Source organism: Sinocyclocheilus grahami, unplaced genomic scaffold (genome assembly GCF_001515645.1).
Source record: "Sinocyclocheilus grahami isolate Dianchi unplaced genomic scaffold, SAMN03320097.WGS_v1.1 scaffold4.1, whole genome shotgun sequence".
NCBI classification, from domain to species: domain Eukaryota; kingdom Metazoa; phylum Chordata; class Actinopteri; order Cypriniformes; family Cyprinidae; genus Sinocyclocheilus; species Sinocyclocheilus grahami.
Window position 1 is genome coordinate 3,107,169 of NW_015505183.1, and position 16,416 is coordinate 3,123,584.

Sequence of the window (16,416 nt, forward strand, 5' to 3'; positions counted from 1 at the left end):
TTGATTCAAATGGAAAGCAGTGATTTTATATTGTAATAATATTTAACAATATTATTGTTTTTTTTACTGTTTTTGATCAAATAATGCAGCCTTGGCGAACACGGGATTTCTTTCAAAAATGTTACAAAAAATCTTAATGACACCAAATTTTTGAACAGTATATATATGTATAATATACTGCATTAATTTTAAAGATTAAGTTAAAGATGAACTTTTCATTGTTCTTTTGTAGAATTCTTTTAAGATTTTCATAAGCATTTTTACAAGTTACAGAGCTCAAAAGATACTTAAACTTTAACCCAGGGTATATCTGTAATTTACTTTCTTTCACATGTGTGTAGACATTGTTTATCAGTGTTGATTATCAGCACATTAATGTGATTGTATGCCGAACAACTCAACACACAATTACGATCTAAATTAACCATAACTTACCAAAATGTGATTAATGATTTCAATTCTTAAGGCAAACAGAAAAAGATGATTAAAATATATATATAAAAAAAAAATATATATATATATATATATTATGAATCACAACCTGACTTTTGATGGAAAGACACCAGCACTCTTTATTCCGTTAATAACCTTAGCCATAAAAAGAAATGAGAAATAACGGCTCCACATTCTGTACATAACTGAAGCTCATTTCCGATGTAAAAAGCTAGTGTCATTTGTTAGAAACAGGATGCGTGCACTTTCAGAGCGTGGTTAAACTGCACACCACAAATGTGGTTCGCTGCTTTAGTTGTCGTGCAAACTGTGGATTTGGAAATCTACAACCATTCTCTCAGACTACAAGTATTGTCTGACTGTATAGATGATTATTTTACCTTCATTCAAGTTTTCCCTCCCTGAATTGTTTTCATGCTTTTACAATATCTGCTACTATGGTGTAAGGTTTACAAGGAGGTCATTTTCAAGATCACGGTTTATAACACAATGCCATATTTAATTTCTTGCACATTCGCAAAACGTTTAAAAATATACAGTGGTGTGAAAAAGTGTTGGCCCCCTTCCTGATTTCTTATTTTGTTTGCATGTTTGTCACACTTTAATGTTTCAGATCATCAAACAAATTTAAATATTAGTCAAAATAACACAAGTGAATAATCAGACCTGAGTGCGGCTAGAGTTGTGATAAACCACAGTTTTAACAGGGGGGCAAACACTTCTTCACACAGGGCCATGTAGTTTTGAATTTTGTTTTCCCTTAATAATAAAAACCTTCATTTAAAAACTTCATGTTGTGTTTACTTGTGTTATCTTTGACTAATATTTAAATTTGTTTGATGATCTGAAACATTAAAGTGTGACAAACATGCAAAAAAATAAGAAATCAGGAAGTACTGTACACTTTTTCACACCACTGTATATAGCACTACTAGTCAGTTTAACTCAGTGACTCCACTTACGCCAATGCTGCAGAATAGATGTAAGTTGTATTTTGATCAAATGAAGAAGAATGAATCATACAGACCACAGTCCAAAACAGAGACAGTGTCATATAGATCCATTGTGCGCTGATACAGCATTTACACTCACATTCTCACTTCTTATGTACCTAGACAGTAAGACACCAAATGTAACTCTCATAGGTCTCACTTCCTCTTAACTCTACCTGTTCAGTCTTTGCATTTTGGTTATGATCCTCTTGTGTGTGTCCTTTCTCTGACTGATCGGTCCAGCTTTCTCTCATTTGAGTCTCCATGCAAATGGATCAATGGAAAGTTGACTTGTTGTTCCATCCAGTGGGCTACTGTCAACAGCTTCCAGTCCTGTAGTGCCTGACCAATCAGCTGCAGGCTGATGGGAAGACCTCTGCGTGAGAGGGCTGTTGGTACCGTGACAGCAGGCAAACCTGTGTGTGAAGATCATGTACTGTAAATACACTGAATCCCAAATACACACATACATAGGATTTATTTTGGCTTAGAAAAGATTAGAAAAAGATGAATGTATTTTTTTTTGTCGGTCGGTTCATTGATCCATTAAAACTCAATTGTGAATTTGTTTATACTGCTTCAGGAAAAGACCCTACTCAGAGGGTCACATTTAGCTGGAGGTCTCATGCCCTTCTTGGTTGTTGTTGCCACGCAAAACTCCCCGACTGACCTCAGTAAGGTTATTTCGCCAGTCAAATCAGGTGATACAAATCACATTTGCACAGGTAAACCAGATTAGCCTTCAAGGACATGCAAAGGATGCACCTCTATGGAACCTTCTTGGAATTAAGCAGAGTAATTTCTCTCTCAAATCCACTTCCTGTGCATACCTGCCATGTTGACAGGCTGGGTGAAGACATCCTCCTGAGCACTGCGCGTTCGGTTGTCTTCCTGTATGAAGTCAGTGTAGCGCGCCGCATCGCTCAGCGTTGTGGGTGTCAGGAGAACGTCAATGCCAGAGCGGAACACATTTTTAAACTCTTCAGCAATAAGACGCCGCATTTGTTGAGCCTTCACAAAGTAACGCTCGTAGTTTCTGAAAAGACAGGGAGTGTAATGTGAAGATTTGAAACGCTGAGCTCTGTAACACCTCTATGAGAGCAAAACCAAGACACAGCTGCGTAAAAACACACGACTGCACTGTAGGGTTAAATTTACACCGAAATCTTTGCAAATTGAAGATAATGTGAACAGATCATGATAAAATTTTGGAAGTGCTACTTGTTTTTAGTAAAAAAAAAAAAAAAGGTATATAAATAAATAAATACAATACAAAACAGTGCAACCCTACAGCTTTAGCTTCAAACTTTGGCATATTGTAATTTCTGTGTAAGTGATAGACATTTATTTTTAGCAGACAATTTCTTACCCAAATTACTTGAAGAAAGTGCATGTCATGTGCTACAATAACTTCTTCAGGTATCTAAGGCTAAATATCTAAAAGGGGTGAGAACCAGAAGGGTATAAGTGACATTTCACCAACTTTACAGGAGGGCCAAAACAAAAATTTACCATAGTTTGATCTGACTTTGTGTACTGATTTCAATTGTTTATAATAAAAATTTGTACACACATGGATGACAGTCTACTTATTGAACACTATTTTAACATTTATTCAGAAAAAAATTATAATTTTGTTTTGGCACCAATGTTTTATTCCATTTCATGTATAAAAACGAGCACATCTGATGACAATATGAAGAAAGCATTACATTAATGAGTTTAAAACAAATAATCTAATTGTGATAAAATGAAAAATCACGTAAAAAGTCCTAATATTAAATTAGTTAAATGAATGTGATTAATTTTACTAAAATAGTAATCCCAGCCTGCCACTTAACTATTTGGCCAATGGGTGATTGAAAAGCCTTTACAGATGCCTTCCCTAGTGAAAAATAAATATACAAAAATGTATTTGAAATACATTTATTTCATGCTAAGTATACTACAAATACATTTACATATTATTAAACTGGTATACTTAAGGTCTGCTAAACTGGAACAACTAATTTTGTACTTAATGCACTTTAATTGTAAGAAAGTAGTGCTGACGTCCAACTAAAGATATACTGATATACTTTTAGGCTTAATATTGAGAAATGTCCATTGTGCACAAGTAGCACTCCAAATAAAGTTGAATTAGCCTATAATTTTTATATTGATATAAGTATAGAGTGATATGTCAGTAAACAGACAATGAATAAAGCAAATAAAATGTTAATAGATTTGAACTAGTATGAAATAAATGTACTTTTAATACACTATATTACTATTTTTCTAGGGTTTGTAATAAAAATATGATAGCAAATAGCTGAATGATACTGAAGCAATGAATTGCATAACTAATTGTTAGTAACAATAATAATAATAATCCCTTCTCTGCATTCTCTCTCTTGTGGCTAAGCAGTAACAGAGTGCCTATATGATATACCATTAAAATGTAAGTTATATTATAGGTTACTACCTGCTAGCTAGCTAAACCTCACTGACATTGAATACTGGATATTTTAATTTTCTCCATCATCCAGTTCTTTGTCACAAAATAAGCTTAATAATACATCTTCAGTGGTTAAAAACTGCAGTCTTCTCATGGTTGACCTACCAGGCTTACTTGTTGCGTCAGCCATTTTGACTCATGTGCTAGCCACCGGCTTTATGCAGGTTTCACACTGGACGCGCAAGCAGAACAGAGGCAAGCCAGCGCAGAAGCGGCGCGTATGCCGAGCGGGAGCAGCTGAACCGCACACCTCACTGACATTGAATACTGGATATTTTAATTTTCTCCATCATCCAGTTCTTTGTCACAAAATAAGCTTAATAATACATCTTCAGTGGTTAAAAACTGCTGTCTTCTCATGGTTGACCTACCAGGCTTACTTGTTGCGTCAGCCATTTTGACTCATGTGCTAGCCACAGGCTTTATGCAGGTTTCACACTGGACGCGCAAGCAGAACAGAGGCAAGCCAGCGCAGAAGCGGCGCGTATGCCGAGCGGGAGCAGCTGAACCGCAGCTTGTGTACTGCAAATACAGACGAGTATCGTTCATTCGGTCACGATTTTCAGGTGTTCTCCGACAACTGTCTGTCATGTTATGAGCTTTGGTTTATGATGTGGGCAGCATACTCTGCTGTGACTCGGCCGTGTTCCCCTCTGTCCCTTTTTATTTTGGGGTAAAAAGCTCCCCTGCTGTTAGGTCTAAAGGCACAATAATTAACATAATAATTAATAGATGGCTGACTTTTCCATTTGTTGACATGACATGTTTGTCAGATGGTAAATATCATTATGTTGGGTGTCAATCTTAGAGATAATCACCATACTTATAATGAAACCATCATATTTAAAAACATGCTAATAATCATATCAGATAATAAAATATAATTTGTTGTTACTACTGTAAATATATATAAAATTAGTATGGTATTTACTTCAGTGCTTTCAGAATCTTTACTTTTTAAAATGATTTTGTTTCTGTATTTTAAAATATATTTTTATATTAACATTTTAATGACAGTATATTTACAAAAAATAATTAATAAGCAGAACAACTTTGCTAAGGTGGTTGTTTTGAACAAGTATTAACTTAGACATTATTTAAAAAACATTATTTTATCTAAAGTATTTGTATCAATACTGTGTGACTGCCTTATGCCCCATGCTTTTTACCCCATGTGGGGTAAAAGACCCCCCTTGCTACCTCATACATTTATACGATTTTTAAACAAAAACCACTTGTATGATTTATTTTCACACAAAATCTGTTGCTCCATACATTTTTTAATACAAATGATATTTTTTCTGAAATCATACATTATGGGCGTAGTGAAAAGCTAATTTTTTTCTTAAGGTGTGCCTTTAGCCCTGTTGTACGGTGTACCCTATTTTGTTTGTTTTTCATATGGTGATTGTGAAATGCGAAACACTTCACTTGCATGATTTAATGGTGAAATGTGCTATTTTTCATGTTAATCAGGTCAATTTTGATCAAGAAAAATTCACTGTGGCTTTAATTTAGCATAAGCGGTGCAGCAAAAATAGACTCTGTGCCGAAACGATCGTGGCACTGCCGCTTCTGCTCTGCTCCTGCTATGTGCTGCCTCTGCATGCGGTGTGAATGCTCTAATCTGTTAACATGGGCGCCGAAAAAATACTGCTTACGCGTGTGGTGTGAAACCGGCGTTACCCTCCATACATTTCTCAATGCCAAAGTGGCTAAAGTGCTGTTATGCCCTTTTGGCTCCAACTGGCTTGGTATTATCAGTGTCAAGTCTTTTGGTTTCTAATGAATAACTCCAAAATGATTATTCACTTATGTCCTTTTGGCAGTAGAAAGAGCTCATCAAGAGCTTCCATTTGATATAGGCTATATATATCTCCATTTCACCCAAAATGTCACTTACGCCCTTCTGGTTCTCACCCCTCGCTATGTATTACCGTTGTTGGTAGGATTTTTTATGTTTTTGAAAGGAGTCTCTTATTCTCACCAAAGTTGCATTTTTCTGAACAAACATACAGTAAAAAAAGAATATTGTAAAATATTACAATTTAAAATAACTGTTTTCTATTTAAATATATCTTAAAATGCAATTTATTCCTGTTATGGCAAGGCTGAATTTTCAGCAGCCAATCTTCACTGTTACTTTAGTTAATCAATGTAATGCATCCTTAATAACCTATTAGTATGTTAAAAAATAAAATTATTTAAGATTAATAAATGCTTTAGAAGTACTTTTAATTGTTAATTCATGTTAACTAATGCAGTTAACTAAGGTTAACAAATGGAAACGCTAGTTACGCATGTAACTGTGATTCTGTGAATTCCGGATGACCACCAGAGGCAGTGTAAACACTATGGATTATCGCAGCGCCAGCTAGATAGGTCGAGAGAATATACCAACAAAGTCACGTAGTGATGTATGCTGAGCCCTGGGGGGTTATAAGCCACCGTAGCTCAGCACTCTGCCTCGTTACGCCTTTCTAGCGCATTCTGAGTGACCAAGAACTCTGGCGGTCATCCGGAATTCACAGAACCACAGTTACATGCATAACTAGCGTTCTGTTTCATTCCTACTAACCGCCAGAGGCAGTGTAAACACTATGGATGACACATACCAACATAGTCATGAGGAATGCCACCCACCTGATGAAAATTAAGGCCGCTCCTGAAGAACCGCAGAACTAACGGCATGGATGAGCAGCAACATTGACTTTATAAAACCAGGCAAACGTGCATGGAGAAGACCAGGTAGTGGCAGTGCAGTTATCCGACAAGGAAACTCCTCTTAAAACAGCTCATGAAGATGAGATGGCCCTAGCGGAATGGCAGGTTAGTCTCAAGGGCAGTGGCCTCTCTGCTGCCTTGTAAGCCAGTGTAATGGTCTCCACTATCCAGTTTGACAATCTCTGCTTCGACACTGGAGCACCTTCCTTCACACCACCATAGTAAACAAATAACTGGTCTGACTGTTGAAATTGAGCAGTAGAGATCACATACCACTTCAAGGCATGTACAGGACACAAAAGTTGGGTACTTGAATCCGACCCTGATGAAGTCTGAAAAGAGACCAGTTCAATGTGCTGGTTTATGAACTGAGGAAGAAGGACTTTCGGAAGAAAAGAAGGATTGGGTCGTAGAACCACCCCGGTATCATCCAGCAACCAACGCAAGCACAATTCATTAACAGACAGCGCGTGCAACTCTTCAAGAACATCCATTTAATGTCAGTGCTTTGCAAGGGCTCAAAATGGGATGAGCAAAGGAATGTAAGCACAAGTGGCAGATCCCACACAGGGAAGTGAGGAGTCAGAGCAGGGTTCAGACGTTGTGCACCCTTCAGAATACTGCAGACAAGACTGTGAGATCCAAGAGAAGATCCACCAACTGGAGCATGATATGCAGCAATCGCAGCGACGTAAACTTTCAACGTGGAAGCTGCCTTGCCCTCCTCCAGTAAATGTTGAAGAAAGTTTAAGATGCTCGGTATGTCACATGTTGCAGGATCAAGCCCCCACTCCCCACACCATGCAGAAAAAAGCTTCCAACAGGAAGCATAAATCTGACGTGTGGAAGAAGCCCTGGCATTAGAGATGGTATGGATAACCGCAGGGTCACAATGCTCCAGAGAAGGATTTAACCCAATGGCCAGACCCAAAGCTGCAGACGAGCTGGATCCGGATGCCAGACCCTTGCTTCCAGCTGGAAGAGGAGGTCCTTCCTGAGGGGAAGTTTCCACGGATTGCCTGTCAGAAGTCTCAGCAACAAAGGAAACCATGGTCTGGCTGGCCAACGTGGTGCCACGAGTAGCACTCAGTACCTGCACAGGGAGATCCTGTGTAACGTCTCCCATAACAGAGGGATAGGTGGGAACGCATATAGTAGGCAGTTCGGCCATTCGTGAGACAGTGCATCCTGGCCGAAGGGACTGGACACTTCCGTCCTTGAGAACCATAAACTACAGTGAGTGGTCATCTCTGAAGCAAAAAGATCCACTTCCGCTCTTCCAAATCATAGCCAGATCTCCTGCACTACATCTGGATGAAGTCTCCATTCTCCTGGATGTACTAGATCCCTGGAAGAAGCGTCTGCTATCTGGTTGCACACTCCTGGAATATGAGCTGCCCTCAGTGAAGCGAGTCATGGCTGACACCATGTCAGGATCTCGTGAGTAAGCTGTAGAGACCTGCAAGATTTTGTGCTGCCCTGGTGGTTCAGATGGAACACTGTTGAGGTATTGTCGGACCGAACGAGAACATGGCGGCCTGCCAAGACTGGCATGAAATACTTTAAAACTAAGAACACGGCACGTAGTTCCAGCAGATTGATATGTTCTGTGGCCTGGGTCGGTGTCCAGCGCCCGCAAATACCTCTCAGATTCCATGTTGCCCCCCACCCTGTGAGGGTGTCTGTTGTGACCAGTTCCCGACGAGAGGGAACAACACCCAGGGGCACTCCTGCCATCAGAGACTCTACCTGTCCCCACTGCCTCAACGCACGAATGCAACGGTGAGAAATTACAACCAGCCAATGGCAATGTCTGGTGGGATCTAGCCGCAAACTGTTGTTCCATAACTGTAGTGGTCTGAGGTGGAGTAAACCCAGGGGAATCACCACTGTGGCTGCCGTTAACATCCCTATTAGTCGCAGGACCACCTTGTACTGCAAAGACACACCCTGGCGAAAGCGAGCCAAAAGTTGCAGAATGTTTGTCACACATTCCTGAGACAGGGAGGCAGACATTAGGTGGGAATTCAGGGTCATTCCTATGAACGTAGTGGTCTGTGTTGGAATAAGACAGCTCTTTTTCTCGTTCACAGTAAAACCCAACTTCCGCACATGTCTCAAAAGTAGTCTGGAGTCTTGCACAGCCTGCTGTTTCGTGGGGGCACAAAGAAGCCAGTTGTCCAAATAGGGCAGAATATGCATACCTCTTATCCAAAGAGGAGAAAGAGCTGCATTCATACACCTTGTAAAGACGCGAGGAGCAAGGGAAAGCCCGAAAGCTAGCACTTTGAACTGGTACGCTTGATTCAGGAAACTGAAACGCAGAAACGTTCTGTGATGAATGGGAATTGTCTCAAAATGTCTCAAGCTTTATGTGTGTGACTTTTAGTGGTCGTGTAGGGGCACTGACGGGGTCCCCCTGGCAACTGTCGATGAGGTGGCCGAAAAACTCTCGCATCCTCAGTAACACGAGACCTTTGAGGGGACTGTGACTGAGGTGTAGCGTGCCGGCGGAAACGTTGCTCCGATGTGGCATAGTGATGACGGGTCTGAACTGTTGGCATCCTAAAGGTAGGGTTGCGCTGCACCTGCGTCAGCTGACGAGTGGCCTCAGACAGCTTTACCCTCTTTTCCAACAGTTCCGGAACATTAGGACCAAAAAGATGCCCGGGAACAAATGGAAGATCTCTTAAGGTTTTCTTACAGTCCTCAGGTTGCCGTGCTTGGGCAAGCCACACTTGGTGGCGGGCTGCCAGGAGCGTGGCTGTAAGACTACCCAGCTCGCGGGTCACATGGCCCATTGTCAAGAGAGCAGTTTGCAGAAACTGTGAAATATAGGGATCAACATTTGCTGGTTCCAACGTACTGGTGGCAGCAAGAAGTAACTGGCAGATTGTGTTTTCCGCATGAGTAATGTAGGCAACAGACTCGTATGCCTTTTTTAGTAGGAAATCCATACGACCACATTGAGCACTGGGACATCGCACATTCCCTCGTAGTGCCTCGTCAGGAGACACCACCAAAGCTGCAACAGGCAGCTCTATCTCCGGAGCACGACTCACCCCGATGGAATATGCTTCAGCCATAGATGCTAGCATCCAAGCAATCTTTGAGCACCGCTTAGGCGGACCAGAACCAGTGAGGGCATTTGAAAATTCAGCCACAAAATCTTTACATTGTGGCATGGCGAAAGATGCCACAACTTCTGGCCTGTCTGAAAAAAACATTTGTTTGGGTAGACTGGACTGGTGACTCATCAAGTCCTAGACGAGCAATTGCCATTCGAAAGTACAGCCAAAGTATCATCGGAAGAGGACTGGGCCTGTCCAGATGACTGAACTGACCCTCCACTAGACCCCTCTGCTGCTGGATAACCAGTGAAAACATCCTGAGGAGATGGTTGTGCAGCAACATCTACAGCATATCCGTGATCACGAAAAAAAGAATCTGAAGCACTCGTAGAAAGCACATCCATATCAGAATGATGTGAAAAACAAGGGGAATCGAGAGACTCTTCCCCCCATTCTGAACATTCTTATCCTCCTGTGTCATCTTCACAGGTGTAGCAGATGTGACAGGCTGAAGTGATGTGACATGTGGCCAAGTATGGTGACCCATACTTGGAATTAGTGCTCTGCATTTTAACCCATCCAAAGTGCACACACACAGCAGTGAACACACACACACACCGTGAGCACACACCCGGAGCAGTGGGCAGCCATTTATGCTGTGGCGCAGTTGGGGAGCAGTTGGGGGTTCGGTGCCTTGCTCAAGGGCACCTCAGTTGTGGTATTGAAGGTGGAGAGAGCGCTGTACATTCCCCCCCTCCACCTACAATCCCTGCCAGTACGAGACTCGAACCCGCAACCTTTGGGTTACGAGTCCGACTCTCTAACCATTAGGCCACGACTTCCCCCTAGAAGCAAGTGAAGCAGGCGTTTCAGCTCTGCCATCTCTGAAGAAAGCACAGAAACCGTCTTAGAAAGGGAATTTTCCTCAACATGCGAATGTTTATCACTTCGTGATGTGGCCCTCTTCTTAGGCCCTGTCCACACGAACGCGATTATTTTTAAAACCACAGCTTTTTCTATGCGGTTTGGCCGTTCATCCACACGCAAACGCAGCACCAGGTTACTGAAACCGAACATTTTTGAAAACGCCTGCCAGGGTGAAGATTTTCAAAAACTCCGGTTGCAATGTTGTCGTGTAGACGGCGAAACCGGATTTTTTGGCTTGTGACGTTGGCGCATGTGCTGTTATCTCCGCCTACTGGAAACTTTTTCAGGCTTCTGATTGGCCAACATGGCTTTACGGTTGAGATTATATCGCCACCTGTTGGTTTGGCATGCTCTTGACAGTGCTTCATAGCATGCGTTTGCGTTTTCATGTGGACGGAGATTTTTTTTAAAACGGAAGAAGGAAAATCTCAGTTTATAAAAATACCCGTGTACGTGTGGACATGGCCTTATATGGGAGGGGAGTGCCGGCTGCCGCGGACGCCTTGCGCTTCCGAATTCGCGAAGGGGCTACATCCAACTGCTCGAGTTTCACCGTTGAATTAGCGTCTAACTCAGCAAGACAGAGCCGTCGTTCCGACATAGGTAAAAGCCTGCAGTGCAGAAACGGGCCCGTGAGAGCCTCTCTCAGATGTTGGACACCCAAACATGACGGGCAGATGTCATGACCGTCGTCCGGGAGAAGATTATTAGGGCACAGCTTACAAGTCAGTGGAAAACCAGTGGCAATCGAGCTGTGAGCCATAGTTACTCGCTAATAACACCCTCGGATAGCACCGTAAGTTTTAAGTTAAGCGGGATGATGGTAACAACGAAGACAGGCAGGAAAAATGAAAACAGTTATTTTAAATAGTAAAAATATTACCGTTTTTGCTGTATTTAGGATCAAATAAATGCAGGCTTGGTGAGCAGAAGATAATTCTTTAAAAAACATTAAAAATCTTACTGTTCAAAAACTTTTGACTGGTATGTTAGCCTATAGTTTGAAGTAAAAAATATTAATATTAATAAGGAGAGATTTATTTGACAATGATTTCACATTTCCTGTTTGTATGAAGGCTAAATACCAATAAAAGGTGAACATTTATTTATTTGCGCCATTTTTTCCTAAAATATTATATCGTTTTATAGGAGTAAGTTTCATAGAGTTGGCAAATTAATTTTTCATAAGTTTGTAGGTACAGACATCTGTTGTGGCCGTTCTTGGTCATTTTTATGAGGCTTTTTTAATAGTGTTCATATCGATATCGGAATTATATCGTATCGACCGAAATTAAGAAATATATCGTGATATAAATTTTGGCCATATCGTCCAGCCCTATATACACGATTCCCTCGGGTGAATCGACAGGTAATGCCAACAAGTATCTCACGAAAAAAGGAAAATATATCTAAAATGGCCGACGGATTGAACCGAAGGGCACAGAGTATAACATAAATTCAAGGAAAAACACTCAGAATAGTTCATAGATAAGTCAACGGGAGACCGTTAACTTACTGTCGCGGAAAACACCAGCCACCGGATAGCACCGAGAGGCATAGAGTGTAACCGACGAAGCAATATAGACTCAAGTAGAAAATCAAAAACTCACTGCTAAATATACTCTAAATCCGTTGGAGTGGCATAGATGCACACTGACACAGCTTGTGAGGACGATATCTCGCTGCTCTAGTAAGCTGCACTTGACAGCGCGACTATATCACTCAACCTATCTCAACCAGGCGAGAAAGCAAAAGATGGAGAGTGCTGAGCTATGGTGGCTTATAACCCCCCAGGGCTCAGCATACGTCACTACGTGACTTTTTTGGTATATTCTCTCGACCTATCTAGCTGGCGCTGCGATAATCCATAGTGTTTACACTGCCTCTGGCGGTCAGTAGGAATGAAACAGAACTTATTGTAAAGTGTTATCATCAAATCTTACTGACCCCAAACTTTTGAACAGTTGTCTAACTGTAAAAGTTTTGTTGATAGAAGTGGTCAGAGCTTAGGGGTAAGCAAGCGTAAGTTACTTACAACTAGGGATGTGCCGATACGAGTATCGGTACCAAACGGTTCACGGGGCAAATTCCAAATGGAATGATCATCACTATCCCCTTGGAGTGGGGACTTTGGAGTGAGCAGGGCACTGTGTGCCATTATGTAATAATTTGGAATGCACTTGGCAAAGCGAGGGACGTAATTTACTCATTATCTTCAGCTGGCATGTTCCCGTGACAACGCAGCAGCAAGGTGTCCGTCAGCAGATTCGCTGATGGACACCGGCATAAAACAAATATACATTTTATATTTTAAAAAGTTTTATATATATTAGTTTTATATATTATATAGCATATTTTAAAAACTTTTTAAAATATAAAATATATGTTTATTTGCAACAGTTATGCTAACAACAATAAAAAGACATTTATGACAGTAAAACATCTGCTGACGGACACAGTGCTGCGTTGTCACGGGAACATGCCAGCTGAAGATAATGAGGAAATTACGTCCCTCGCTTAGCCAAGTGAATTTCAAACGACTACATAATGGCACACACGTGCTCTGCTCACTCCAAATTCCCCACTCCAAGGGGATAGGGATGATCACTTCCATTTGGAATTTGCCCCGTGAACCGTTCGGTACCTATACTCATATCGGCACATCCCTACTTACAACACAATTTACCAAGTTTTGTACATCTTTAAAGAAAGATTGCGTGTGAGAGAGGCTATAAAGACTTTGAATTAACAAGATTTAAACGGATCTGAGACAATAGTGGTTCTCTTTTTGAGGCTCTCACGATTTCAGTAGGAAGTAGTTTCCTGACAGAATTCTACTGCGAACCACATTGTTGAAGCCTTCACGTCGTGTGGTGGTGTACATGGCATCTGTGGAGCTGTCGACTGTACTACGATGGCCTGAGGACAAAAAGGGACATTTTTAGAAACAGCACTTATCAAAACTCAAATGGAGATGTTAAACTTTTATTTTGTAATTGTAGCTTTAAAATAACCCCGACATTTTAAATCCATCATGTTTGCATGTATGTGCATCATGTGTTATAAGACATGTTTAAGCTTTATGTACCGTATTCAAGTCCATCAAAACGTGCCATGTTGGATGCAACCTCACAGCAACACAGGACGTGGTAACAGACAATAGAGTGTTGTGTGTGTGGCAGAGATACTTCCTGTACCCGCGCCCCCGCCTGCTCAAACATGGCTGCAACTCGACTCCACTGGGCCAGAGTGTCTGTAGACAGGCCCGGGGCGTGATATTCCTAAAATCATAGAAACTCTATTACAATATCATACAAACATAGGTTAATCTTACAATCTTATAATGAAATGTATGGGTCCTATTTCACCCAAAAATCAGAAAAAAGGAAGTCTATTTTAATGACATTATTATTTTTGTCACATTATTGTGCCTCAAATTCTCCTTACTATAAAAATAAATAAAAAAACAGTATACAGTAATGTCAATTTCATTACAGAATTACAGTAATCCATGCAGCATGAATTAAATTTAGAAATAATTATTACCATGATATATATATATATATAGATTGCAATTTACAAATTGACTTATGTAATTTAGGCATTTTTTCCACATTATAGTAACAAGAATTATATGCTTTCACATTATAATATGCTACAAAGGCAAAATAAAATAGGCTTTAACTTTCTTCAAGCAAAATATTTTTAAACAATTATTTAAAAATAATCAATATAATAAATATTAATATTTCTTAATTAAATAATATATATATTTAAGTCAAAATTTAATCTCAATAATTATTATATTTTTATATTAACGTAAAATGGATTTTCACTTTCATTATCTAAACATAAAATTTTGGACATATGATATTTTGATATGATAATAATTTGTCCAGCTTTAAAACAATGCTTGTTTGAATCATTGCGTTACCAGCCTACACCCTTCTGCTGTTAGCCACACTGAGCAGTCCCAGTGGATGGTCTGAACGCAGCTTTACCTTTGGTATACCGACACATATGTCTCTAATGTCAAAGTGTTCAGGAAGGCTAGGTGGGGTGCTGGGTGCCTGGACAGTTGTTGAGTCTCTCTCATCTGGGCCCTGCAGAATCCCTGAAAAACAGAACCATCCGAAAACATAAAGTACATATTTAAATCAGTGATCCTCAAATGTTAATCTCACACTCAAGCAGATGTCATACTCAAGACAGTGGCAGCATCATGGACACTCCTAGTCATGATTCCTGGCACATCCATTGAGTTGACCAGAGGGATGAGTCCGTGACGAGAGAGCAGGCCGTAAGTGGGTTTCAGAGCCACAACCCCACAGAGAGAACCAGGGTTTCGTGTAGAGCCTCCTGTATCAGATCCCAAGGCTCTAAAAGGAAAGACGTGTAGAGCAGATCAGATATATGTAAACATATTATCTGAAGCCTCATGTAATAATGTTTTTTACATACATAACTCACGGTGTGCACGTGGACACCTATTAATCAAATGCAGAGCACTACATTGCTACGCAAATACATTTTGTTCAATTAGGCACCAGTAAAGGCTCACAAGGACCAAAATTAGAAACGTGTTTCTGTATATCTACATCTGTTCTTAAAATAATGCTAAAATATTGAATTATATGATATATTATTTCAGATATATACAGAACTATTCCTCTGCCCTCATCTTAGAGCACATGCTCAAATATATGAACTAAGCTTTATGAGCATGCTTGTATTGAAGCAAAAGTCCAGGCATATATTGACTATTAAATATAGCTTGCGTGATATTATAGAGAGTTTAACACTCACAGGAAGCTGCTGAGAGATGCCACTGCTGCAGCACTACCTCCTGAACTTCCTCCTGCGATTGCCCAGTCAGAATCTAGATCTTCTGTGCTCTGCTCACGGTATAGGGTTGTGTAGCTCCATGGGTTACGAACTGGACCAAACACCCCATCTGTACTTCCAGCTCTTAAGAAAGACGCGCAGACATTAGCATAATCTATTGGTTTTTATAAATTATTTGCACTACAGATTAAACGTTCGGGTTGGTACATTTTTTTAAATCTTTTTAAAATACAGTAAAAGCAGTAATACTGCGGAATATTATTACAATTTAAAATAACTGTTTTCAAACTGAATATATTTTAAAATGTAATGCATTACTGTGAATGCAAAGTTGAATTTTCAGCATGTGACATTGAAGCTTCAATGTCACATGATCTTTCAGAAATAATTCTACATGCTGATTTGGTGCTCAAGAAACATTTCCTAATGTTATCAATATTGAAAACAGTTGTTCTGTTTAATATTTTTTCAAAATTGTGATACATTTTTTCAGGGGTCTTTGATGAATAGTGAAAGTTCAAAAGAACTGAAATATATATGTTTTAAACACTATAATGTAACAAATCAGCTCATGAGGAAATATGAATAATTAATCATAACTAGTTATAATTAATTATGAATATTTTAGATCCGCTGTAGATATTTAGCTGATCTCTCAGGGTCAACCGTCTTGTCAATTCTAAGAACGTTAATTTTCTGGTTAAGGGAAATAACTTCCTTACTGTACAATTCTACAAAAGCTTGTAGCATAAATCTGCATGATTAAGTGACTCAGTTATGAGCAAACAATGAACCACGTCAAGTGTGATACAAGTAAGGTTTTATTAACCACATAAACACTTAAACTAGTCTAACATACTACATAAACACATACACTGGTCTAACATACACATACACACACACACAC

At 40.0% G+C, this 16,416-nt stretch overlaps 1 protein-coding gene across 1 annotated transcript in view; it reads right to left on the reverse strand.

Annotated features, from left to right (window-relative positions):
* Positions 1–1,353: 1,353 nt before the first annotated feature.
* LOC107583393 (glutamyl-tRNA(Gln) amidotransferase subunit A, mitochondrial-like) overlaps positions 1,354–16,416 on the reverse strand; it is a 17,006-nt gene continuing 1,943 nt past the window's right edge. The window contains exons 2-8 of the mRNA XM_016269593.1: positions 15,471–15,663; positions 14,868–15,043; positions 14,666–14,778; positions 13,753–13,945; positions 13,466–13,583; positions 2,276–2,481; positions 1,354–1,861 (exon numbers count right to left, since the gene is read on the reverse strand). Of these exons, the coding sequence (XP_016125079.1) occupies positions 1,644–1,861; positions 2,276–2,481; positions 13,466–13,583; positions 13,753–13,945; positions 14,666–14,778; positions 14,868–15,043; positions 15,471–15,663 (1,217 nt within the window). The 3' untranslated portion in view covers positions 1,354–1,643. The remainder of the gene's footprint in view (positions 1,862–2,275; positions 2,482–13,465; positions 13,584–13,752; positions 13,946–14,665; positions 14,779–14,867; positions 15,044–15,470; positions 15,664–16,416) is intronic.